This window comes from Loxodonta africana, chromosome 7, assembly GCF_030014295.1.
Source record: "Loxodonta africana isolate mLoxAfr1 chromosome 7, mLoxAfr1.hap2, whole genome shotgun sequence".
Taxonomy (NCBI): domain Eukaryota; kingdom Metazoa; phylum Chordata; class Mammalia; order Proboscidea; family Elephantidae; genus Loxodonta; species Loxodonta africana.
In genome coordinates, this window is record NC_087348.1 from 32,801,566 (window position 1) to 32,828,320 (window position 26,755).

The window sequence follows — 26,755 nt, forward strand, 5'->3', positions numbered from 1 at the left end:
ATTTAAGAGAAATCTAAAAGGTGAGTAGAGAACAAGGAATCATGCAAAGTACCCTGGTTCACTAATGTCTTTCCTGGATTTCCATTTCATTGATTTTCACTCAAACAAAAATCCCTTCTTAAAAGTCCTTTTTGAAACCCTAAGTCCAGCTAGGAGACCTGGTGGTACACTGGTTAAGGCTCACTATGGGTCAGAATCAACTCAATGACCATGAGTTTTTTGGTTAAGTCCAGCTAAGCAAATGGCCCCTTGGTGAGTAAATTAAATCCCATCACTTTCCTGAGAGCTTCTTTCACATCCTTGTTCCTCAGGCTGTAGATCAGGGGGTTCAGCATGGGAATTACTACAGTGTAGAACACTGTGGCTACCTTGTCTGTGTCCAGACTGTTGCTAGAGCTGGGCCTGCAATAAATGAAAAGGATTGTTACATGGAAGACAATTGTGGCTGTGAAGTGAGAGGCACAGGTGAAAAACGCTCTACGCCTTCCCTCTGCAGAGCGCATCCTCAGGATGGTGACAAGAATAAACAAGTAGGAGGTGAGGATGACCACAATGGTGATGCTCTCATTGACAGTGGCCACAATGTACACCAGCAGTTCATTCATAGAGACATCAGAGCAGGCAAGAGATAAGAGAGGGGGTAGATCACAGAAGAAGTGGTTAATCACATTAGATAGATAGGACGGGATCTCAAGAGCTAAACACAAGTGCATCAGAGAGCACACTGTTCCACACAGGTAGCAGCCAGACACTAGCTCCAAACGGAGCTTCTGGGACATGATGACCATGTACAGCAGGGGGTTGCAGATGGCCACAAACCGGTCATAGGCCATCACAGCCAGCAGGATGACCTCAGTGATTCCATAAGCACAAAACAAATAGAATTGCACCATGCATTCCAGGAAAGAAATGGCTTTGTCCTTGTTGATGATATTGTCCAGTGTCTTAGGCACAATGACGGTGGAGTAACAGAAATCCACAAAGGACAAGTGGCTGAGGAAAAAGTACATGGGGGTGTGAAGCCGACTGCTGACGTGAATCAGTGCAATCATGCCCAGGTTGCCCACAACTGTGACTCCATAGATTAGAAGGAAAAACAGGAAGAGGAAGATTTTCAGCTCAGGGACATCTGATAATCCCTGGAGAATGAACTCTGTCACCACGGTGCAATTTTCTTCCACCATTTTCCACTATATTTCAGGTTTGGGAAAACAATTACATTTTTTATCTTTCTCCTAGAAGAGAATAAGAGTTTTGTATTAACTTCACAGAGATAGAATATTTATACGAAAAATAGTTTTTATAGGAAAGCTGCCTGTAAGAAAAATGTAATTGTCAAATCATTCAAAGTGTTAAAAACTTCTGTAGATCCCACTGGTTAAAAATAATCATCATCAAAAGCCTTAAATGATTCTCAGAATTTATCTGCACAGTAGATTGGGATTACCTACTAAATTAGTGTTTTGATGAAACTTTGTAAGTGATTCAATGTTATGCTTTACAGCTCCATTGAATTTACCTCCTGTTCCCTGAGAAACTTAACAAGCAGTGTCCAGTTGGGGTTTTAGCTGTTGTGCTCCTGTATGATATTTATATTTTTGTTGTTGTTGTTTTTCTTCCAGTTTATTGGTAGCATAAATTATTAGTAGATGAGGTACCTGTTTTTTCCAATTTCGTGGAGTGTGACAAACTTCCTTGAGTCAGTGGCTTAGAAAGACCTGTTTACATTTGGTATTATGCTGAATTAAAAAAAAGATAAAGTAGATAGTGAAAGCCATAATCTTTTTAGCTTATCAAATTAACCAAGTGATTTTGCTAATTATAAGGGTGATAATGAATGCTAACAATGCTAACTGTTGTATAAACTTTTTCTGGAAAACAGTTAAAAAGCAGATGTCCAAAGTATTAACTCCAAAGCAACAATGAAAGTTAAATTAACTTTTTTTTTTCAGAAGAGACATTTTATTTGTAGCAATCTTTTGTAAGAATTGTTTAAATGCATTGACAAATTACTTTGAAAAATTAAGTTCAAAGCTATATGGCAGCAATGTTTATGGCATTAAATATAAGCAAATACTAAATATAAGAAAATAAATTATTAAGCATGTGTACAGTGTGACTGTAATGGAAAATCATAATGGTGTTTGAGATTGAGTTTCAGACACAGTTAATTAAAAACAGGATGACTGATAGCACACCTGGGAACAGATGTAGCTGTTGACGTGATGTCGCTGTAGAGGTATGAATGGAGCTAGAGAGGTTACATGTAATCAATTTAATGTCAGGTTACAATCCTTAAAAGCACATGTTTTATCCATATTGAAAAACAGGCAAATAAATATTTTCCCAGGTTCTCACAGAGTAGATTGGGGGAAGTGGTTATGTGATCTAGCCTATGTCAGCGGGAGCTGTGACCCAGACTTATTGCTTATAGGAAAGACGTACAGAAGTTGAGGAATTTTACTCTCTCCTAGACTCAGAGACACATGTGCCAACACGATTGTATGAGAAAAGATAGGATTAGGAACACACACAGCTTGGTATTTTCTCCACATGTTGGACTAATTTTTAAAAAGTGGGGACAATTACTTGTCCTGAAGTCATGGTTTGACCATCTACCTGATCGTAATTACATACTTACATACAACTCTTTGCCAACTCCTAAATTAAAGATTTTCTTTCAAATGTTTGTTTACAATCTAGGCTGATAGCATAAAACTTGGCCATGGTAAAGTCAATCATTGGTGAAAAGAATTAAATCCTTTCCTGAGTAAAGGTAACTGACAAGTCCATGTGTCCTCACACCAGCTGTAGGGCACATTAATGTAACCTCGGACTTAGGGTGACAATTAGGGAATATTTCTGTGGCCATCTGTATTAGAGTCAGTGAAGGAAATTTGTGTGAAAGAAGAAGGAAAGGGAAAGAAAAGGAGAAAAACAAAAGATCTACCATTTTGTTTGCTGTGTATTCTAACTCAAATTATTAGCCGTCGCCCAGTGTTTGGTGTTACAGAGGCGTTGTTCTAATTTTCCATCAAATATCTCTTAATACTAAAGACAAAAGTATTTTAAAATTGACTAAATAATTTGAAATATTTTAAATTTTAAATCATTTAAATATTTTAAATAATCAGTATATAGGAAAAGGGTTTCTGTATAAACATTCTCTAATTAAAAGAGAGCTTATAACTATTACAGAAACATAAAGCTTATAATTATTATTGAAGTTTATAAAGTATTCTATATAACTAGAAGAATGAGACATATTTTAAAAATATTTTCTTGTTCACAAAATGTATTTCTTTCAATATTCAAGTAACTAGAGTCTAGTTCTAGCTAACAAACCTGACTGGTAGACATCTCTTCCCTGGACTTGAAGATATCAGCCCGTGTGTAGTATAAAAAAAAAAAGTATAGAGACTTTATATTGCAATTTAAGCTCCTGGGGACTGGGTCCCTTCAGTTCTCAAAACAATTATTTGTCTCTATGGAACACTAAAGATAAACCGTTAAAAATAAAACTTACTTTACATATAAGACACAAATGATTGTTCATCTCTACGGCATGTCTACTGGAAATTAATATAATAAACCCAATACTGTAACTTGGGAAACAATATGGAAAAGCAAGCAAACATCTGCCAAAATTTCATGGTACATTACAGGAACCCAAAATCCCAGTATTGTGTATGTGGGTAAAGTTCGTATTAACATCCTGAAATGACATGAATATTTCCTGTTAATTTTTCCTTTTCCATAATGTTGCAAAATATCCTAATTTTCTGCAAGGCATAGCATTTATCACACTAACCCCAATCTAGTCAGTAGTAGAGCTGGGCTTCAGTTTTGCTGTTTCTTTGATTACCTCAGTGCACCACAAGCTTCATATTTCTGTAGTGTTACCTCATGCTTAGTGTGAGGGCTGGTTTGTCATAGATATACGTTTAATCCAAATGAAGTTTTAGGTCTTTCCTTTCACCTCCGCCTCAGAGAGGGCCCCTTTCCAGATCATTCTCCCTCCCCTGACAGTGAAATGCTGGTACTGGTTACTCAGTGCTTGCCTTAGCTGACCTTCCAGTGACCTCAGTTATCTGATGTGTTCCAGAAAAGTTGTGATTTTGCTGACTATGCTTGTCCTATAATAATGGGGAAGCCCTGCTGGCATAGTGGTTAAGTGCTACAGCTGCTAACCAAAGGGTCGGCAGTTCGAATCCTTCAGGCGCTCCTTGGAAACCCTATGGGGCAGTTCTACTCTGTCCTATAGGGTCACTATGAGTCGGAATTGACTCAGTGGCACTGGATTTGGGTTTGTTTTTTTTTTTTTTTTGTAATAATGGAAAAAAAAATAATGGAAGCAAATCTATTTTTAGCTTTCTACCTCCTGAACTGAAGCTGGAGTCTGTTTGTATTATTTCACAGAATATTCAACTGAGTGCAACTGCAATAAGATTTTTAAATTGTTATTTAGTATATAACATACTAAAGGCCTTTTTAAATAATATTCTCAGATAACGAGATGGAGAATGTCTCTAATGACTACATAACAATTCCATTTGAAGATAAGGAGATTGACAGAGTTTCCTTAAACAAAAATGAAAAAAAAAATTTTAATAAATTGTTAAAATAAGCATTGATAGCAAGTGACTACAAAATTTTTGACATATTAGGTTCGTGATATTAAAAAAAATTGAGTGACTTTGCTATTTCAACAAAACAAAATACTGTTTGATCTTTGCTTTACTATCTAAGTTAGGGAGCTGAAACTTGCGTTACTCTGAGAATAATAAATACTCATCTGTGGACAGTCTTACTAATTGAAATAAAGAAAAATAAAATTCAGCTCATTAATATTGAGATGAATTTCCAATGACATTATGTAGTTTCCCCTTGAAATTTTTATCAAAAATTATAAATATGCATAAGTTTTTAAATAATAATATAGTAATGATACATGTAATGATAATTCATTTATTGTAGGCAAAAATCACATAGAGTTTTATTACCACAGAAAATTATAGGTCCATTTATATTCAGCATCTACTTAGTTGCAAGGAAATCCTGGTGGTGTAGCGGTTAAGTGCTAGGGAGACTAAACAAAAGGTGGGCAGTTCAGATCCACCAGGGGCTCCTTGGAAACCCTATGAGGCAGTTCTACTCTGTCCTATAGGGTGGCTATGAGTCGGAATCAACTCAATGGCAATGGGTTTGGTTTTGGTTTTTAGTTGTAAAGCACTATGTTAGTGTGAATAATAAAAGATGCAGTTCTGGACAGTAAGTGAAATTTAAATCATTCAGAAGCAAAAAGAAATGATATAAAATCTAATGACCCATATATTTCAAATGAATCATGATGGACTCCAGACTGCTATAGTATACACTTGAAATTACAGGTCTTCCTTTTTCAATTTAAAATTTGATGGATAACACCAACATAAATCATGCTTGACATAGCAATCATGAAAGCTACCAGAGAGAATGTTGGACTCGAACATTAGATACTAGCAGAACATGAGATTTATCATCAGTGTTTGTTGAAAAGTGTTATTGCCCATGTGGTTGAAGTCCCAGATTTAAACTTTTGTCAGAGTACCTAAACTATATGGGTCTCTGTTCCCCCAGCATAAAAGTTAAAGCGGTTGTGTCTCTTCCTTCACAAAAAAATTAAACATCTTTTGCAAATTTAGGTGAAAAAAATAAGGGTTTATTCTTTTCAAAGTGATTATTCACTGTTTATTAAAGTTGAGATTAATTTCTTTAGTGCTTTTCACTTGTTCCATGTGAAATAAATAAGAATTAAACCACAATGTGGATTGGAAGATTGTTTATTTGTGAATATCTAAAACTATGCTGGTCATCATTAGACAAGCAAATATTAACCAAAACAGGGTGACTTTAACTCATCATTGTAAACTTACCATCACATAATCTTTCTGAATAATTTAATTGAACCGATATAAAAAATAGTTGCCCAGGTTTCATTTTACATTCATAAAACAGTCATTTCCCTATTATGTAGCTGCCAGGCGCTCCTTGGAAACTCTATGGAGCAGTTCTACTCTGTCCTGTAGGGCTGCTTTCAGTCGGAATTGACTCGATGGCACTGCATTTGCTTTCGTTTTTTTTTTTTTGTTGTTATATCTGACTTAATTTGGAATTCCATTAACGCACAGAGTATATAACAACAGAAGGATAAATAAGTAATTCAGGAAAAAAAAAATGATGCTATAAAGAAAAGATAAATCTGATGTTATAACGTTTCCAAATTAGATACCAATCTCTATGAAGGTTTTGTGTAATAACTATTGTATTTAATAAAGGAAAATCAATTATCCCTAATACACACAACAACTTTGGTCTTTGATTATTTCTTCCTTCACATTGTAATTAGAAATGATAATTAATTTAAAATGATAGTAAAACCCAAGGAGGGAAATTAGCTCTCACTACTTATGATGACGCCATTCAGTTGTTCCATGAAGACTGCCTAGAGAGTCCTGATGAAGATTATGCCCTTGCTCAAGCTGCCATAATGGATTAATACTGTATTTACCTGTATTGATAGATGAGAGAAAGTATTCAAAAAATAGTACAAGAACATAGCATCTCTGTGTTTGTTCTCGACATTCTCAGAATCAATGTAATGTATTTAAACCTCTTTTTTATACCCTGTCTTCCTCCACAGTGGAATTAGTTCCTGAAATAATTTAGAATAATAACTATAAATCATTCTAATTTTTATTCCTTCCAGCACCTAATGAGATACCATTTATGTATATGCCAGAAAATAGTAGCTCAAAAATCTTTGTTGAATCACTGCCTTAATTATATACATTCTTGCCGCCGGAACATTGTTCACACTGTTTGCTCCTGCATAAAACTTCTTTTTTTTAATTTTTTAAAAATTATTTTTTTTATTTTGTTGTTGTTGAGAACATACACAACAAAACATATACCAATTCTACAGTTTCTACATGTACCATTTAGTGACATCGATTATATTCTTCAAGTGTGTAACCATTCTTACCCTCCTTTTCTGAGTCATTCTTCCCCCATTAACTAAAATTCACTATCCCCTAAGGTTCCTATCTAATCTTTTCGGTTGCTGTTATCAGTTGGATCCCATACAGACAGTTCTTAAAGGGCATAATGCTCAAGGCAGATCTTTTTTACTAGTTAAGCTAATTTATTGTTTAGTTTTCAGAAGACTTCAAGGAATATTTTTGGTTTAAAGCTTAAGGATTATCTCAGGCCAAGAGTTTCAGTGGTTCACACAATATTCACGTCTCCAGAAATTATGGCGTCCATGAGAATTTAAATTCTCTTCTGCATTTTTCCCCTTTTGATCAGGATTTTTTTATGGAATCTTTGATCAAAATAATCAGTAATGGTGGCCAGGCACCATGTAGTTCTTCCGGTCTCACGGCAAAGGAGGCAGTTGTACATGGAGGCAATTAGCACACATTCCATATCTTCCTTCTATTCTTTACTATCCTTCATCCTCTGTTGTAAATAGAAACAACTTTTTATACCTGGGATGGCAGATTGAAAGTTTTTAAGACCCCAGGCACTGTTCATAGAGCTAGGAGGTAAAACAAAGCACAGAACATGTTATTAGGCCAATTGACCAGGATGTCCTATGAGATCATGACCATAAGCTTCCAAGCCAAAAAAAAAAAAAAAATCCCATGAGGTTTTTGATTGTACAGAAGCAGCCACAGCAGCTACTCTTTTTTTTTTTTTTTCCCCCACTGTTGTAAATATATCTATCACACAATATTTAACTATTCGGCTTTTTATACGTGTACAGCTTATTCTTTCTCTTAAACTCTTGTCTAACCTTCAAGGCTAAGTTAAAAGAGCATGTCAATTATGAAGCAATTCCTCCCATATCCACAAATGGATTTGAATTCTTTCTCCCCACTCACCCATTTACAAATTTTACTGTATTTAACATTGCAAATTCGTTACTTTTTGCCTGCCACATAACACCATTGGTTTTTTTAATGCAATTTTTATTGTGCTTTATGTAAAAGTTTACAAACCAAGTCCATCTCTCACACAAAAGCTTACATACACCTTACTACATACTCCCAATTGCTCTCCCCCTAATGAGACAGCCCGCTCTCTCCCTCTGCTATTCATGACCATTTGGCTAGCTTCTAACCGCCTCTACCCTCTTATCTCCCCTTCAGGCAGGAGATGCTAACATAGTCTCAAGTGTCCACCAAATCCAAGAAGCTCACTCCTCACCAGCATCCCTCTCCAACGCGTTGTCCAGTCCAAACCACGTCTGAAGAGTTGTCTTTGAGAACGGTTCCTGTCCTGGGCCAACAGAAGGTATGGGGGCCATGACCACCAGGGTCTTCTAATCTCAGTAAGACCATTAAGTCTGGTCTTTTTATGAGAATTTGGGGTCTGCATCCCACTGCTCTCCTCCTCCCTCAGGGGTTCTGTGTTGTGTTCCCTTTCAGGGCAGTCATCGGTTGTAGCCGGGCACCATCTAGTTCTTCTGGTATTAGGATGATGCAGTCTTTGGTTTATGTGGCCCCTTCTGTCTCTTGGCCTTGATATTACCTTCTGTCCCTGGTGTTCTTCATTTTCCTTTGATCCAGGTGGGTTGAGACCAATTGATGCATCTTAGATGGCTGCTTGTTACCGTTTAAGACCCCAGATGCCACTCTTCAAAGTGGGATGCAGAATGTTTTCTTAATAGATTTCATTATGCCAATTGGCTTAGATGTCCCCTGAAACCATGGTCCCCAAACCCCTGTCACTACTACACTGGCCTTCGAACCGTTCAGTTTATTCAGGAAACTGTTTTTGGTTTAGTCCATTTGTGCTGACCTCCCCTGTATTGTGTGTTGTTTTTGCCTTCACCTAAAGTAGTTCTTATCTACTATCTAATTAGTGAATACCCCTCTCCCACTCCCCCTCCCTCCCCCTCTCGTAACCACAAAGAAATATTTTCTTCTCAGTTTAGACTATTTCTCAAGTTCTTATAATAGTGGTCTTATATAATCTTTGCCCTTTTGCAACTGACTAATTTCACTCAGCATAATGCCTTCCAGGTTCCTCCATGTTATGAACCGTTTCACAGATTACTCACTGTTCTTTACTGATGCATAGTATTCCATTGTGTGAATATACCATAATTTATTTATCCATTCATCCGTTGATGGGCACCTTGGTTGCCTCCAACTTTTGTAAACAGTGTTGCAATTAACATGGGTGTGCATCTATCTGTTCGTGTAAAGGCTCTTATTTCCCTAGGATGTATTCCAAGGAGTGGGATTGCTGGATCATATGGTAGTTCTATTTCTAGCTTTTTAAGGAAGCGCCAAATTGATTTCCAAAGTGGTTGTACCATTTTACATTCCCACCAGCAGTGTATAAGTGTTCCAATCTCTCCACAGTCTGCATTTAACTAATGGCTAACGATCATGAACATTTCCTCGTGTATCTGTTAGCTACCTGGATGTCTTCTTTAGTGAAGTATCTATTCATATCTTTTGCCCATTGTTTCATGGGTTATTTGTCTTTTTGTAGTTGAGTTTTTGCAGTATCATGCAGATTTTAGAGATCAGGGGCTGATCGGAAATGTCATAGCTAAAAACTTTTTCCCAGTCTGTAGGTAGCCTTTATAATCTTTTGATGGAGTCTTTGGATGAGCATAGATGTTTGATTTTTAGGGGCTCCCAGTTATCTAGCTTTTCTTCTGCATTCTTAATAATTTTTTGTATACTGTTTATGGCATGTATTAGGGCTCCTGTTTTTTCTTCCATGATCTATATTGTTTTAGATATTATATTTAGGTCTTTGATCCACTTTGAGCTCATTTTTGTGCATGGAGTGTGGTATGGGTCTTGTTTCATTTTTTTGCAGATGGATATCCAGTTATGCCAGCACCATTTGTTAAAAAGTCTGTCTTTTCCCCATTTAACTGTTTTGGGGACTTTGTCAAATATCAACTGCTCATATATGGATGGATTTATGTCTGGATTCTCAATTCCGCTCCATTGTTCTACGTATCTGTTGTTGTACAAGCACCAGGCTGTTTTGACTACTATGGCAGTATAATAGGTTCTAAACTCAGGTAAAGTAAGGCCTCCCACTTTGTTCTTCTTTTTCAGTAATGCCTTATTTATCCGGGGCCTCTTTCCCTTCCATATGAACTTGGTAATTTGTTTCTCCATCTCATTAAAAAGTGTCATTGGAATTTGGATTGGAATTGCATTAAATGCATAGATCGCTTTTGGTAGAATAGACATTCTTATACTGTTAAGTCTTCCTATCCATGAACAAGGTATGTTTTTCCAGATATGTCCCTTTTGGTTTCTTGCAGAAGTGTACTCTAGTTTTCTTTATATAAGTCTTTTACGTCTCTGGTAAGATGTATTCCCAAGTATTTTATCTTCTTGGGGGCTACTGTAAATGGCATTGATTTGGTGATTTCCTCTTCGGTGTTCTTTTTGTTGGTGTAGAGGAATCCAACTGATTTTTGTATGTTTATCTTGTATTCCGATGCTCTGCTGAACTCTTCTATTAGTTTCAGTAGTTTTCTGGAGGATTCCCTCAGGTTTTCTGTGTATAAGATCATGTCATCTGCAAATAGAGATACTTTTACTTCTTCTTCTTCTTTGCCAATCTGGATGCCCTTTATTTCTTTATCTAGCCTAATTGCTCTGGCTAAGACCTCCGACACAATGTTGAATAAGAATGGTGATAAAGGGCATCTTTGTCTGGTTCCTGATCTCAGTGGGGAAGCTTTCAGGTTTTCTCCATTTAGGGTGAGGTTGGCTGTGGGCTTTGGATAAATGCCCTTTATTTTGTTGAGAAATTTTCCTTCTATTCTTATTTTGCTGAGAGTTTTTATCATGAATGGGTGTTGAACTTTGTCAAATGCCTTTTCTGCATCAATTGATAAAATCATGTGATTCTTGTCCTTTGTTTTATTTATGTCATGGATTACATTAATTGTTTTTCTAATGTCGAACCATCTCTGCATGCCTGGTATGAATCCCACTTGTTCATGGTGAAGTATGTTTTTGATATGTTGTCAAATTCTATTGGGTAGAATTTTGTTGAGGATTTTTGCAACTACGTTCACGAGGGATATAGGTCTATAATTTTCTTTTCTTGTGTCTTTACCTGGTTTTGGTATTAGGGATTTGGTGGCTTCATAGAATAAGTCTGGTAGTATTACCATCCTTTTCTATGCTCTGAAATACCTTTAATAATAGTGGTGTTAACTCTTCTCTGAAAGTTTCGTAGAACTCCGCAGTGAAGCTGTCCGGACAAGGGCTTTTATTTGTTGAGAGTTTTTGATTACCTTTTCAATCTCTTCTTTTGTTATGGGTCTATTTAATTTTTCTACCTCTGTTTGTGTTAGGTTGGTAGTGTGTTTCTAGGAATTCATTCATTTCTTCTAGGTCTTCAAATTTGTTAGAGTACAATTTTTCATAGTAACCTGATATGATTCTTCTAATTTCAGTTGGGTCTGTTGTAATATTGGCCATCTCATTTCTTATTTGGGTTATATGCTTCCTCTCCTGTTTTTCTTTTGTCAGTTTGGCCAGTGTTTTATCAATTTTTTTCAAAAAAAACAGCTTTCGGTGTTGTTAATTCTTTCAATTGTTTTTCTGTTTTCTATTTTATGTAGTTATGCTCTAATTTTTATTATTTGTTTTCTTCTGGTGCCTGAGGGTTTCTTTTGTTGCTGCCTTTCTATTTGTTCGAGTTGTAGGGATAATTCTTTGATTTTGGCTCTTTCTTCTTTTTGGATGTGTGCATTTATTGATATGAATTGGACTCTGAGCACCAATTTTGGTGTGTCCCAAATGTTCTGTAGGATGTGTTTTCATTCTCGTTGGATTTTATGCACTTCTTTATTCCATCTTTAATGCCTTCTATAATCCAGTCTTTTTTGAGCAAAGCATTGTTCAGTTTCCAAGTGTTTGATTTCTTTTCTGTGCTTTTCCTATTATTGATTTCCACTTTTATGGCCTTATGGTCAGAGAAGATGCTTTATAATATTTCAATGTTTTGGATTCTGCTAAGGCTTGCTTTATGACCTAATATGTGGTCTATTCTAGAGAATGTTCCATGTGCACTAGAAAAGAAAGTATACTTGGTTGCTGGTGGGTAGATGTTCTGTATATGTTCATGCGGTCAGGTGGGATGATAGTAGCATTTAGATCTTCCAAGTCTTTTTTGAGCTTCTTTCTGGATTTCCCATCCTTCATTGAAATTGGCATGTTGAAGTCTCCTACTATTATTGTTGAGTTGTCTATCTCACTCTTCAAAGCTGATAGAGTTTGTTTTATGTATCTTGCAGCCCTGTCATTGGATGCATGAATATTTAATATGGTTATATCTTTTTGGTGTATTGTATAGTGTCCTTTCCTATCCTTTGTGATGGATTTAACTTTAAAGTCTATTTTCTCAGAAATTAATATTGCCTCTCCTGCTCTTTTTTGACTGTTGTTTGCTTAATATATTTTTTTCCATCCTTTGAGTTTTTTTTTTTTTGAGTTTTAGTTTGTGCCTCTAAGCCTAAACTGTGTCTTTTGTAGGCAGCATATAGACAGATCTTGTTTTTTAATCCACACTGCCACTCTCTGTCTCTTTACTTGCGCATTTAGTCCATTTACATTCAAGGTAATTATGGCTAGGTATGAATTTAGTGCTACCATTTTGATGTCTTTTCTTGTGTGTTCTTGACAGTTTCTTTTTCCCACTTAATTTTATGTGCTGAGTAGTTTATATATAGTCCTTTCCTCATATTTGTTGTTGTTGATTTTGTTTCTGCTGAGTCTCTATTTTTCCCTTGTATTTTATTTTGATGAGGAGGATAGTTTGTCTCCTTTGTGTTTACCTTATTATTTACCCCTATTTTTCTAAATTTAAAACTAACTTTTATTTCTTTGTATCACGGTATGTTCCTCTCCATATAGAAGGTGTATGATTACATTTCTTAGTCCCTCTTTATTATTATAATGTTGTCTTCTTCTATATAATAACATCGCTGTTACCCTGTTGTGAGCTTTTTTTTAATTATTATTCTTGCATTGTTTTTTTTGGATTTCCCTGTCTGGGTTAACTTCTGGTTGCTCTGCCCAGTGTTCCAGCCTTGGGTTGATACCTTATATAATTGATTTTCTAACCAAAGAACTCCCTTTAGTATTTCTAGTAGTTTTGGTTTGGTTTTTACGAATTCCCTAAACTTGTGTTTATCTGGAGATGTCTTAATTTCACCTTCATATTTAAGAGACTGTTTTGCTGGATATGTGATTATTGGCAGGCAATTTTTTTCCTTCAGTTTTTTAAATAAGTCATCCCATTGTCTTCTTGTCTGCATGGTTTCTGCCAAGTAGACTGAGCTTATTCTTCTTGGCTCTCCTTCGTAGGTGACTTTTCGTTTATCCCTAACTGCTCTTATAATTCTCTCTTTATCTTTGGTTTTGGCAAGCTTGATTATAATATGTCTTGATGATTTTCTTTTAAGATCTACCTTATGTGGAGTTCGATGAGCATCTTGGATAGATATCTTCTCATCTTTCATGATATCAGGGAGGTTTTCTGGCAACAAGTCTCCTATAGCTCTCTCCATATTTTCTGTTTTCCTTTCCTGCTTTGGTACTCCAATCACTCATTGGTTTTTTCTCTTGAGGGAGTCCCACATGATTCTTAAGGTTTCTTCATTTTTTTTTAATTCTTTTATCTGATTTTTCTTCAAATGTATTACTGCCAAGTGATTTATCTTCGAGTTCAGAAATTCTAGCCCCTACTTGCTCAATTCTGCTTCTCTGACTTTCTATTGAGTTGTCTACTTCTGTAATTTTATTGTTAATCTTCTGAATTTCTGATTACTGTCTGTCTATGGATTTTTCCAGCTTATTAAACTTTTCGTTATGATCCTGAACAATCTGTCTTATTTCTTTAATTGCTGTATCTGTGTGTTCCTTGGCTTGTTCTGCGTATTGCCTCATTTCCTTCCTAATGTATTGAAAAAAGGGTTCTGTATATTAAACTTTTGTATTCTGGCTCTGGTAATTTCAGGAATGAACTTTTTCTAGAAGATCCCTGGATTCTTTGTTTTGAGAAACTGTTGAGGTGATCAGGGTCTGTTTCTTTGTGTGACTTGATATTGACTGTTGTCTCCGGCCATCTATAAGTTATCGCATTCATTTATGCTTGCTTACTGTGTCATAGCTGCTTGCTTTGTTTTCTTTTGGTATACCTCTATGGGTTGCTTGAGTGAGCTAGCTTGATTATTTTCTCCTTTGGAGCTCTGAGATATCTTGTCCCCAGATGGCTAGAGCTGTTATCTGGTATATCAGTCTAGGAGCTCATTCAGTTTTCTTGTATGAATTCAACTCAGGTTTCCAGGTAGCTGATCAACAAGTGTGTGGTACAGGCTCTGTCCTATGGTCTTAGAGGGGCAGGGGTGATTGGTGTTCATACCAGTAGCTGATTGCAGCAGGGGGTCATGCTCTGAACAAGGCCGGGGGCTGAGAACTGATCCCCAAGTGTCTCTTAGGAAAGCACATCCCTGTTTCCTTGATCATGCAGGTGGGTGGGTTCTGCAGACGGACCATGGGGACTTAAAGTTTTTGGTTATATGGACTGGGAGGTACCAGTTATCCTTGGACCCATGTTGCTGGTGGCTAGGCGACCTGAGTGGAACTACCAGTCCTTAGGTCCCTGATGTGGGTAGGTGAAGACTTTGTTTAATAGGCAAAGCAATGTCAAACATCAAACACCCACCTCTCCACAGCATAGCTGAAACAGTTGTAGTCTGCCAACAAGGGCCTATCATCCTGAAATAGGCCCACACAAGTCCATGCAGAAGGGAAAGATGCTCAACATCTATGGACAGTTTATGCCTGAACAGGAGCAGCTTCTGTCCTGAGCTTCCCCGGTTAGTGGAGCTAGCAAATTATCTTTCCCCTCAAATGCAAATTTTTTCCTTCCCCCAGGCTGGAAGGATGGCTCTAGATGCTCAATAGTGTCTATCTCATGCCCAGGGAATTCAGCTGATGAAGCCAGCTTGGGGTGGGAGGGGGCACAGTATAATATACACAAGTACTTAGCTTTTCCTGAGAGCGCTGTTCTTCTCTGGTTCTGGAGGTGTGAGCAGGCTGTGTAGCTGGCTGGCTCTCCCCAAAGAAACTGCAGCTGAATGCTAGCACCAGCCCACCATCACCGCTGTTCCAGGAATGGTAACTGAGGGCCCCCCGTGATTCAGGTCTAGTTAGTCCTCTCCACTTCTGAACAGTCTCTTCCTTCCCCTGCCCCTCAGTTCATTTTCTAAACTTACTTTTGAAGCTCAGGGCTCCCAGCTTGTCACAAATATACTTGTTTCAATTGTTTTTTTCAGGTCTTTGTTGTAAAAAGGGTCGCAGATACTATCTGTCTATTCCACCATCTTGGCTCCACACACCATTGGATTTTAAGGTCCTCGAAGATGAGGAAGATTTTTTTTTTAAACTGTTATTTGTTTCACTCATTTTACGATAGTAATTTGGTTGTTTATTTAGCACCTATAATCTTCCAGGTACCAGGGAAGAAACGATGAGGGAACCAACATTTATTTCGTGTATACAATATGGCAGATGTGGTATTTCCATTTTATTTTGCTTCACATAGCATCTGGCTTATACGAGCAAAGTCAAGTATAGTTTCTGTGACCTAAAACTCATAGTATTTCTATTGTAAATTGTTCTCTCTAATTGAAGATATAAAATGGTGTTTAAAAATGAAACTTTAATGGATAATTAATTCAAACTTTGAGAAATGTCTTCTGTAATAAGTGCAATACATGTTCATCTGTGCATGCATTCAATATGAAAAATACAAATTGTGTTCATTATTTTGTTGATTGTATCTTTGACATCCTTATTCTTCAGACTATAGATCTGAAGATTCAACACGGGGATTACCACTGTGTGAAACATAGAGGCCACTTTGGCTGTGTGTCTGGAGTTTTTGTAGTTAGGCACATAGTAGAGAAAGGGTATGGTGATGTGGAAAATGATGATGGTGGTGAAGCGAGAGGCATGGGTGAAGAAGACTTTGTGGTATTCATCAGCTGAATGCATATTCTGGGTAGTGACAACGATGAACACATAATAAGTGAGAATGAATAGTATCATCACCTCACTAAGGGTGGCAATGGTGAAAAGAAGCTATCGGCAGGAAAGAGGTCAGGGAGGAAGACTCACAGATGAATTGGTTGATTGTGTTGAAACCACAAAAGGATAATTTCAAAGCAGAACAGGTTAGAGCCAAGAAACATGCTACTCCTTTTGTACATGATCTGACCACCAGCATAGCACAGTCTCTGGAACATCCAACTATGTAAACCAGATGGTTGCAAATGGTCACAAAGGAGTCATAGGCCATCACAGGGAGTAAAATTAATTCAGTCACTATGAAGGTGCCAAATTGGGGAGGTAGAAGCACCATGAACCATCAAAATGAAATGGTTCCGTCTTTCACAGTTAGATTCACCAGTATCTTGTGAGCAATGATGGAGGAATAGCAGAAATCTATAAATGAGAGGTGGCTGAGGAAAAAGTACATGGAGATGTGCAGTTTCAGGTAAATTTTGACGATTGTGATCATTGCAAGATTCCAACCACACTGAAACTCTAGGTGGACAGAAATATTAAGAAGTTAGGCATCTGAAATTCTGAGTAATCTGAGAAGCCCAAGAGAGTAACATGGGCCCAGCATCTATATTTTTCTCTGCCAGAAAGACGTTTCCTGTTGGTGGAATCAGAAAATCAGTCTTGAAAACTAGTAAGAGCAAGTAAACTGAGACACTTGACTAAGGTAAAGTGGTTGCTTTAGAATTCGGGGCCCTATTTCATCTTGCCGTATTTTTACATATGTATAAACCTCTGATTTATAGTTTAAAGCCTGTGACTAAGTGCAAACTAAAGAAAGTTTTCTCCATTTTTCTGTGGTTAATCTGAGATAATAACAATAAACTGTTTCACAGGAGCTATCAAGGCCTTTCCTGAAACAATGACTCAGGAAGAAGACCTTGATGATGGCTCTTATCTAGGCCTCTTAGGCAACTACTGTCAAGAAAAACTTCATTTGAGCAAGATGTTTCTAAGAAAGAAATGTCCTATAGCTTTCCTCTACCTAACATCAATCCAGTAATCTGCTTTGTATTAATCTAATTTTCAATGTTCCATCAAAATAGTATAGCTCAAGTCCTTTGTTCTTAACCTTTAAAAGGCCTTCGCAGAGTCACCATTTTGGAAGTGTTTGCTCTTTCTGTAAAATTGGACATTTTAACCAGTTTGCACTGTTAGCAAACATACAATAAATCTGTTTGCTTTACTTTGACAGAGTACACATTTATTACTTTTAGACATAAACTGGTCACCATGAAGGGACTGAAGAAGAATTTACCTCTGTAGCTACGAAGAGGCCAGGGATTTTTGACTAACAGTACTGAGCTGGGCCATTTTGGGGCCCTCCATCCTCTGGCAGATTTGGGAGTGCAGGAAGATAAATCCCTCTCAAGTCAGATTCTTTTTTGTGTAGAACTTCCCTCTTGAATTTTATTGTAGGATTCGTCATCTATATGTCTACCTTTCTCCTCTTTGTTCACATTTGAATTTGAATATACTGACCAAGATGCCATTCAGTATTGTGACATGATATTTACCTAGGAATCTCATGGTCTTGTAAACCTTTGGTTGGCTCTGGGAAACTGCAAGTAACAGTCAGGTTTGGATTGTGCTGTGTGCACATTTATTCTGTCCATCTGACAGTTTGGAAAAATGTAAATGGCCACTTTAACTCTTATTTTCTCTGTTTCTTTTTTCCCCCACATGCAAGTTAATAGTTTTTACAAATAGGCCTACTTTGACTAGTTCATTTGGTTGTCTGTAAACAATTTAAAGTTGGTGAAATCTTTGTTAAAGCTTGAGCGTCCTTGTTCATACCTGCTAGTCTGTACAATTAACAGGCAAAAGGAGGGGCTGCCTCTGGGTTACCAAGCAACAAAGCTCAGAGATCACCATGCTGCATACATTTAAGATAATAGAAGCATATCTCTATAAATAAGGCAGAACTCTGCAATCTGTAACCAACTTTAAAAAAAAAAAACTTTAACCAGGCAACTGAAAAAAAATGCTTCTAAAAAAGGCTTTTAAAATACCCTTAAATGGACAGACTTCCGGCTAACATGGCTTTATAGGCAGAAGGACCACGCAGTCCGTCCACAGCAAAGACCTGAAAAATTAAGTAAAACAGAGACAAACGTCATTCGTGGAACCTGAAGTGTCAAATGAAGAGATAACTCAGCCAAGCACTGCATGGAATAAGAAACTGACAGAGAGGACAGAGAGCGAGGGGAGATATGTACAGAAGGCCCCATCAGCTAATGAAGCATGGATTCACCATCTTGGACTCCGTTGGGAATTGGCAGACAGGAGCATGGGAAAGCAGCTTCGCAAAACTCCTAGCAGGAGACAGAGCACCCGGTAACCAGTGATACCCTCTTTTCCACCGCCCATCCTCTCCCCACTGCTCTACCTCCAAGCTTCCTGGTTGACTGCGATGGCTCAGCCAGCCATCTGATCTGAGATCGGCGGACAGGGATTATGAGAAAGCAGCTTCACCAAGTTCCCAGCGGGAGAAAGTACCCTTTTCAAAGCCCCCCTTCTACTGCCACCCTTAGCCGCCTCTGCTTCCCGCCAGCCGCTGTCTATTGGCTGGGAGGCAACTGCTTTGTCCTCAGGCTGCATGGATTCGCCCTGCCCACACTGGCCGGGGCCCTGAGCTGGTGTTGGTTCTTTCTATCTCTGTTGGTTTTTTCTGCGCCTCCTACCACCTCTGCCTCCTTTCTCTGGAACAACTGGCTCCATGCACTATCTTTGCTTCTTCTTGAAAGGTTGTGAAGCCTGGCTCAACTAGAGAACGACTCCCGCATCCTGTGACACCACTCTGGTGGGATACCTGGGGCTTTTTTTCCTTGTTTCACTTTGTTGTTTACTTTTCCTTTGCACAGCTTGGGAGCCCCTTCTAGCTGGGCTGCACTACACAGCTTAGGAGCCACTCTCCTAATCTGTGCAACTGCATAGTTGGAATCCCTGGGAGCACTTTCTTCCCCCCCCTTCTTTCTTTTTTTTCTTTTCTCTCTCTTTTTCCCTTTCTGCCTTTCTCCATTTCTCCACTCTCATCTCTCTATACTTACCTTCTTTTCCTATCTTCTGAATACCTGGTGCTGTGCAGCATTTATACCCTTTCTAGCCAGGCTATACTGTGCAGCCTGGGAGCCACTTCCCCAGTCTTAGCAGCCCCACCAATGGGACTTGGATACTCCTGGGTTCTTTTTTTTTTTTTTTTTCCAAATTTTTATCTAGTTATTTTTCCTTTCTTTTTGCTTTTCTCCATTTCTTGGTTTCTTGTCTATCCACTCCAATGGCAAGCTCCCTTAGCACTCTTTTTTTTATTATTATTCTTTACTTCTTTGTTTTTGGCTCCTTTTTCTCTCTCCTCTCTCTCCTCTTCCCATCCCCCTATTAGCTCCACACATCACAACCCCCCCACTCCTGCATACCTGCACTGTGCTCTGAGCATCGCACCCCCAAGCAGCACAGGCGAGGCCAACTAGAACCTGCCCAGCACTGATTCCTGGCCTGATCTCTTGTCCCTAGTATATGCCACAAACAACCCATCCCAGGCCCCTCTGCTTCAGCTGCATCTTCCCTGCTGTAACATATCTGAATGGCTGGACCTGCCCATTGTACAAGGAGGTGAAAAGTACCATAACTACAGAAGAGCAAACAACAAAGAATACACAGCCTGCCTGCTCAGACATAACCAAGTAAAACAAAAAAGCAGGACAAAACAAACAAATCTACAATCAATAAATGAAGAAAACAACTACTGAATGTCCCAAAGACAACAGACAATATCAAAACATATAAATAAAACAGGACAGGACGGGTCCAGTAAGCATCCAAAATAAAACACCAGATGTTTTTCCAGTAGAAGAAAAGGCACTAGGACTACCTGAAAGGGAATTCAAATCTCTAATATTCGAGAAATTCAAGAGTTGAAGCAAAAAGGAGACAAAAATGAGGGAAAAATAGACAAATTTATGGACAAGGCAGACAAATTCATGAAAAGTACAGACAAAAAAATGGAACAATTCAGGAAGATAATACAGAAAAAAAAGCTAAAATAAATTCACAACGAGAAATCATTCAAAAACAACAATTACAAATCCAAAAGATAAATAACAAGATTTCAGAAATGGTCGGTGTCACAGAAGAGCTGAATAGCAGGTTTGAAATGATGGAAGACAGAATCAGCAAAATTGAAGACAAACACTTGGATACAGCTCCATTTCAGGAAAAATCAGAAAAAAAGAACAAAGAAAAGTGAGGAAACTCTGAGAACTATATAGCACACAATCAAATGCAAAAATTTGCAAGTGATTGGAATTCCAGAACAGGGAAAGAAAACGGAAAACACAGAGAGGATCATTGAAGAATTGCTGACAGAAAACTTTCCTAATATCATGAATGATGAAAAGCTGACCATCCAAAAACGCTCAATGAGCTCCAAAAAGGATAGACCCCAAAAGCAAAACACCAAGGCATACCATAATCACTCTCACTAAAACCAAAGACAAAAAAAAAAAAAAAAAATGCTGCAAGCAGCTCGAGAAAACAAAAAGCCACCTACAGAGGGGAAACAATAAGACTAAACTCTGATTGTTTGGCAGAAACCATGTGGCCAAGAAGGCAATGGGATGACATATACAAAACCTTGAAAGAAAAAATTGCCAACCAAGAATAATATATCCTGCAAAACTTTTTTCACACATGGTGGTAAAATTAGGACCCCTCCAGATAAACAAAAATTAAGGGAATATGTGAAAACCAAACCAAACTTTTAAGAGTTATTAAAGGGAGTCCTTCGGTCTGAGAACAAACATCAAACCATAGCCTGAATCTAGGAAGCAAGATTGTACCAGCCAGATAGCCACCTAAGAAATGAACTCTCAAAGACTATCCAAAACCAAAACAATTGCAAAAGGGAACCAGAGAGGTTAATCTGTAAATGACAACAACCACAGAACAATAAAAGAGGGAATAAATGGCATAGGCACAGAACTTTCTAATGGAGAAACACTGGTGGCGTAGTGGTTAAGTGCTATGGCTGCCAACCAAAAGGTCAGTAGTTCAAATCCACCAAACACTCCTTGGAAACTCTATGGGGCAGTTCTATTCTATCCTATGGGGTCTCTATGAGTTGGATCCGACTCGATGGCATTGGGTATAACAGAGAGGAAGGTAAGGTGATACCAAGTAATAATAGACTGGTTCAAACCTAGGAAGATAAGGGTAAATTTCAAGGTAACTACAAAGAAAGTTAACACACCTACTCATCAAAATAAAGAAGAGAAGCATAAAGTCTCAATAAAAACAAAATCTACAAAAACAAAGGAAATGAAAAAACAAATCCACAAACAAAAGGAACTCAGCACAGGAGAGTAAGAAGAACAAAGAAAATGTTAGCACCACACACAAAAAAAAAGTGCTACAAAGTGACAGCAATAAAGTCACACATCAAAAATTACACTGAATGTAAATGGCCTAAATGCACCCATAAAGAGACACAGAGTGACTGAATGGATTAAAAAAAAAAAAAACAGGATCCATCAATATGCTGTCTACAAGAGACACACCTTAGAAACAAAGATGTAAATTTATTAAAAATGACAGAATGGAAAAAAAATAAATCAAGCAAATAACTACCAAAAAAGAGCAGGAGTGGCAATACTAATCTCAGATAAGATAGACTTAAAAACAAAATCCACCATAAAAGACAAAGAAGGACAGTATGTAACGATTAAAGGGACAATCCATCATGAAGACTTAGCCATAATAAACATCTACGCACCCAATGACTGGGCTCCAAAATACATAAAACAAACTCTAACAGCACTGAAATAAAATATCCTTAAATAAATGAGCCTGGATTTCCCCTCTACCACAATGCTGATATAAAGTTCGTGTTTATGACAATTATAAGCTAAATATATTTACAAATAACTTAGAACATCAATAATCACTTTAAGAAAATGAGTTCCCAATTGTGTTGTCTTCTCTTACCTTGGAAGACCTTTCATTTGGTTTTTCGTGGTGAGAGGGAAGGGGAAAGAAGGAATGTTTGCTTTGGGGGGCTTTGAGTTTACATTAATGGTAGCAGAGTGATTTGGAAAAGGACAGTGAGAAATGGTTGCACAACTTGAAGAATGTAATTAAGTTCAATGAATTTACATGTAGAAATTGTTGACTTGGTTTATGTTTTGTTATGCATAATTTCACTACTAGATTGATGATAGATGATAGATAGATAGATGATAGACAGACAGACAGACAGATAGGTAGATAGATAAATCTATCTTTTCTTGAAAGCATAATCCTAACTTATGTATTTTCTTAAGAAGAGTAACCATGTACCTATTCACTGTATAAGAGACAGCTCTTAAAGTCTATTTCTACTCTGCTCATTATCCACCAAATGAACGGAATATATTTAAGAACAAACATTTAATGATCCATTACTTCTGAAAATCTTTGTGCTAGAGACTGTGAGAATGTCTAAAGAAACAAATATGAACAGAAAAAAGTAATTCAAGACAGAGTGGGTGCCTTAGTTATCTAGTGCTGCTATAACAGAAATACCATGAGTGGATGGCTTTAACAAAAATAAATTAATTTTCTCACAGTCTAGTAGGCTAGAAGTCCAAACAGGGCCTCAGCTCCAGGGAAGGGTTTCCCTCTCTGCTGGCTCTGGAGGAAGGTCCCTCTTGTCAATCTTTCCCTGGACTAGGAGTTACTCTGCACAGGAACCCTGGGTCCAAAGGACACCCTCTGCTCGCGTTGCTTCCTTCTTGGTGGTATGAGGTTCCCACTCTCCACTTGTGTCCCTTTCCTTTTATCTCTTGTAAGATAAAAGGTGGGGCAGGCCACACTTCAGGGAAACTCCCTTTCCATTGGATCAGTTATGTGACCTCAGTAAGGGTGTTACAGTCTCACCCTAATCCTCTTTAACATAAAATTACAATCGCAAAATGGAGGACAGCCACACAATACTGGAAACCACGGCCTGACCAAGTTGATACATATTTCTGGGGGACACAATTCAATCCCTGACAGTGGGTTATGTGTAGTGGATGTTATACGGTCAGAAAATCATTGGATTAGAGGTGGTGAAATGTGTTGGGGGAAAAGCATCAGATAGCAATTAATGAAAATAAAGGGTAACCATTACAGGATTGTTATATTTCTAAATGCGGAAGTGAAGAATATTGTCTCAGAAATTTAAAAAAAAACAAAGGATGAAAAATGGAAAGGAGATGAGAGTCATTTAGTAGTGAAGTCCATCTGCATTTCCTTAGATGTGGGACTTGACTGGAGGAAGGCATAGATTCAAGGTTGCCATAAAGCATAACATTAGTCTCAATTCTTGTTATTGGACATTGATCAGCTAGAATGAAAATTTCAGGCTTTGCTAAAGTTGTTGCAGAATTCACAGGGGAAAATACAGAACCAGAAATCTAATTAATCACACTTTTGCATAACAGAGAAAATGAGGGCAGACTAGCGATTCAAGTCCCAAATGTCACTAAGTAAAAATAAAATGTGACCTGCCTAGTGTTCACCTACCCAAAATCAGAAGAGAAAGACATGTTCATCTCAGGTAGGATTCTGAATTGACAAGACAAAAGACTACAGAAAAAAAATTGGGGGGGGAACATAGAGTAATCAAATATTGAGGTATTTGTAAATGAATCATTTTTTGCCTACTTATTCACTTAAATAAACTCTGCATCTAATTGAGAAGCCAAAATGTTTTATGGTTGAAGCTGTGGGTATTTGACCGACCTCATCTGTATGAATAAAGGAGATATTTTATTAATTTATATTTCAACTAAAATTCACAAGTAAGTCATTACTTTTTATTATTGTTCAAGTGATATCAATATATATGTGAATTTAAAATTTGTTCTAGTGTTGATCCTACCGTAATTGACGTATCACATTAAAAATATCAATATGTATAAGTTCAAGTTCATATGAAATACATACTATAATACCTAAGTACAGAAAAAAATAAGAAAAAAATTAGACCACCATTCGCTTTTCAATTTTTCTAAAGCAACAGAAAGATTCACACACACATGTATACACACACACAGACACACGAAAATGAACCCTTTATAATTCTGAAGTATTTATTACTCCTCATTTTCATTTGTTATGGAAAATTCAATATGAAAATGGAAAGAAATACAAATGTGTGTGTTAAGTTCTGTTTTTCCCGCTCTGTATCACTTCTCTTTAGTTTGCTAATGGACTTATTCTTTGAGATCAGGTCAGTCATACAACTGGGTTAGAAATGCTCATCAAAGAAAAATGAAATATGATAGAAAAGTTGAATTAAACATGTTTCATTCACGTTTAATCAGTTGAAACTAGACATCATAGACAAAAGCAGTAACATAATAAATTTAATGATTAATTTATATGCAATGTCATTCATTGTTGCTGATTCTTTAAACTCAGTTATGTTTCAGGGTGAATACAATAAATGTGATCACTTTTTTTGTTCAAAAGGGTATTTCTTTTAACACAAGTCAGAAGTTTAAGCCTGTATCTTCTGGCTTGGTCTTTCTAATGTTTGTGTTTCTTTATGTCATTTTCAATCTGTTGTGAGGTTTAAGTTTATTCAAATCTACTGTCTGAGATAAGACAATAGAGGCAAATGCAAATGACAAGTGTCAAGAAAGACTTATAGATTTATAATCAGTTTTTGAACATCATGTTCCAGACATTTTAGTTTTTATCGATAACATAAAAATGCCTCTTTAACAGTGACATTTATCTTGACCTGTTACTGAGGATAAAGACAATTCAGAGAAAGTGTTCTGCTTTACAGACAAGGTTTTGTGCATGTTCAGCAGAGGTAAACCCTGATGTATTATTTTCTTGATTTTTTCTTAGTCATTTAGAAAAAGAACAAAGAAGGATGGATGAAGAAAATTGTTCCTCCTTGACTGAATTCCAACTCTTGGGAATTTCTAATAACCCTGAGATCAAAGTGACCATATTTGCTATATTTCTGGCTGCATATCTCATTATTCTTGTGACAAATCTTGGAATGATCATTTTAATTAGAATGGACTCCCAGCTTCAAACACCAATGTACTTTTTCCTCAGCCACCTCTCCTTCTGTGACCTCTGTTATTCCACAGCAGTTGGACCCAAGATGCTAGTGGATCTCTTAACTAAAGACAAGTCAATTTCCTTCTATGGCTGTGCTCTGCAATTCTTCATCTTCTGTATCTTTGGAGGTTCTGAGTGCCTCCTGCTGGCAGTGATGGCCTTTGACAGGTACAAGGCCATTAGCAACCCCTTGCTCTATACAGTCAACATGTCCAGCAGGGTGTGCTCCGTCCTCACGGCTGGGGTTTACCTAGTGGGCACGGTGGATGCTTTGATAGATATGACGTTAGCTTTCCGCTTACGTTTCTGTGGGTCAAATGAAATTAATCATTTCTTCTGTGACTTACCTCCCCTTCTCCTCCTTTCCTGTTCTGATATTCAGGTCAATGAGCTGGCATTATTCACTGTTTTTGGCTTCATAGAACTGAGTTCCATTTCAGGAGTTCTTGTCTCTTACTGTTACATCATTCTCTCAGTCTTAAAGATCTGCTCTGCTGAGGGACAGTTCAAAGCTTTCTCCACTTGCACCTCTCACTTAATTGCTGTTGCAATTTTCCAGGGAACAGGACTTTTCATGTATTTCCGACCAAGTTCTGTCTACTCTCTAGATCAAGACAAAATGACCTCATTGTTTTATACCCTTGTCATCCCCGTGTTAAACCCGCTGATTTACAGTCTACGAAACAAGGATGTGAAAGAGGCTCTTAAGAAACTTAAAAATAAAAGATGGTTTTATTGAAAAATGATGTATTTATTTTCTCCCAATGTTCCTTTATAATATGTGGAAATTGAATTTGTTTCAACTAATTTGGTGCATTCCAATAAGTACTTATACTATATTCCAGATATATATACCTGCTCTGTTCCCCAGATATGCCATGTTACTACGTGTCTTGGATTGATATATGTACTCCCTCTGTGTTGAAAAGTTTCCAAATTCTTCTTACTTTGTCAACTTTTTGTTTGGTCATCTTTTATTTATGCATTAATTTATTTTGTCTGAAATTTATTGATTAATTGGTAAGTGCCTATTATACGTCTAAATGCCTTGAATTCTATGGTAGATTTTTATAATAATGAATCTAACGGAAGTTACAAACATTAATTAAATAATCTAATCATTGAAATTTTTCAAATTATTTATTAATAATAATGCCATGAATATAAAGACTGGGCATTACAAATACTAAGCAGGTTCATCAAACCTAGTGTGCAGAGACAAGAAGGCCTCCATAGAAATGGAAGCATTTAGTCTGGTATCTAAAGGATGAGTAGGCATTAACTGAGAGATGAAAATGGGGAGAGAAGGCAGTTGAAGCAGTAATTGGAGAGGCCTTGAAGTGAAAAGGACCATGCTATTTCTGCAGAATTAAAGAGGGTAAACATGGCTAGTTTATAGGGAACAAAAGGACTAGCCTGATGAGTTAAATCCCTGTGCTGCAGTTCTCAACTCAGTCACTTCCTTCAGGTAACATTGTTTCCCT

General features: G+C 37.3%; 2 protein-coding genes across 2 annotated transcripts; one reads left to right on the forward strand and one right to left on the reverse strand.

Annotated features, from left to right (window-relative positions):
- Nucleotides 1–233: 233 nt before the first annotated feature.
- LOC100675717 (olfactory receptor 5L1-like) lies at nucleotides 234–1,897 on the reverse strand. Its single transcript, XM_003422645.3, has one exon. It carries the CDS (start codon nucleotides 1,182–1,184, stop codon nucleotides 234–236), a length of 951 nt encoding a protein of 316 aa, XP_003422693.2. The 5' UTR covers nucleotides 1,185–1,897.
- Nucleotides 1,898–24,331: 22,434 nt separating this feature from the next.
- Nucleotides 24,332–26,079, forward strand: LOC135231680 (olfactory receptor 5W2-like). Its single transcript, XM_064288110.1, has one exon. The coding sequence runs from the start codon at nucleotides 25,075–25,077 to the stop codon at nucleotides 26,008–26,010; it is 936 nt and encodes a 311-aa protein (XP_064144180.1). The 5' UTR covers nucleotides 24,332–25,074; the 3' UTR covers nucleotides 26,011–26,079.
- The last annotated feature ends 676 nt before the right edge of the window (nucleotides 26,080–26,755 follow it).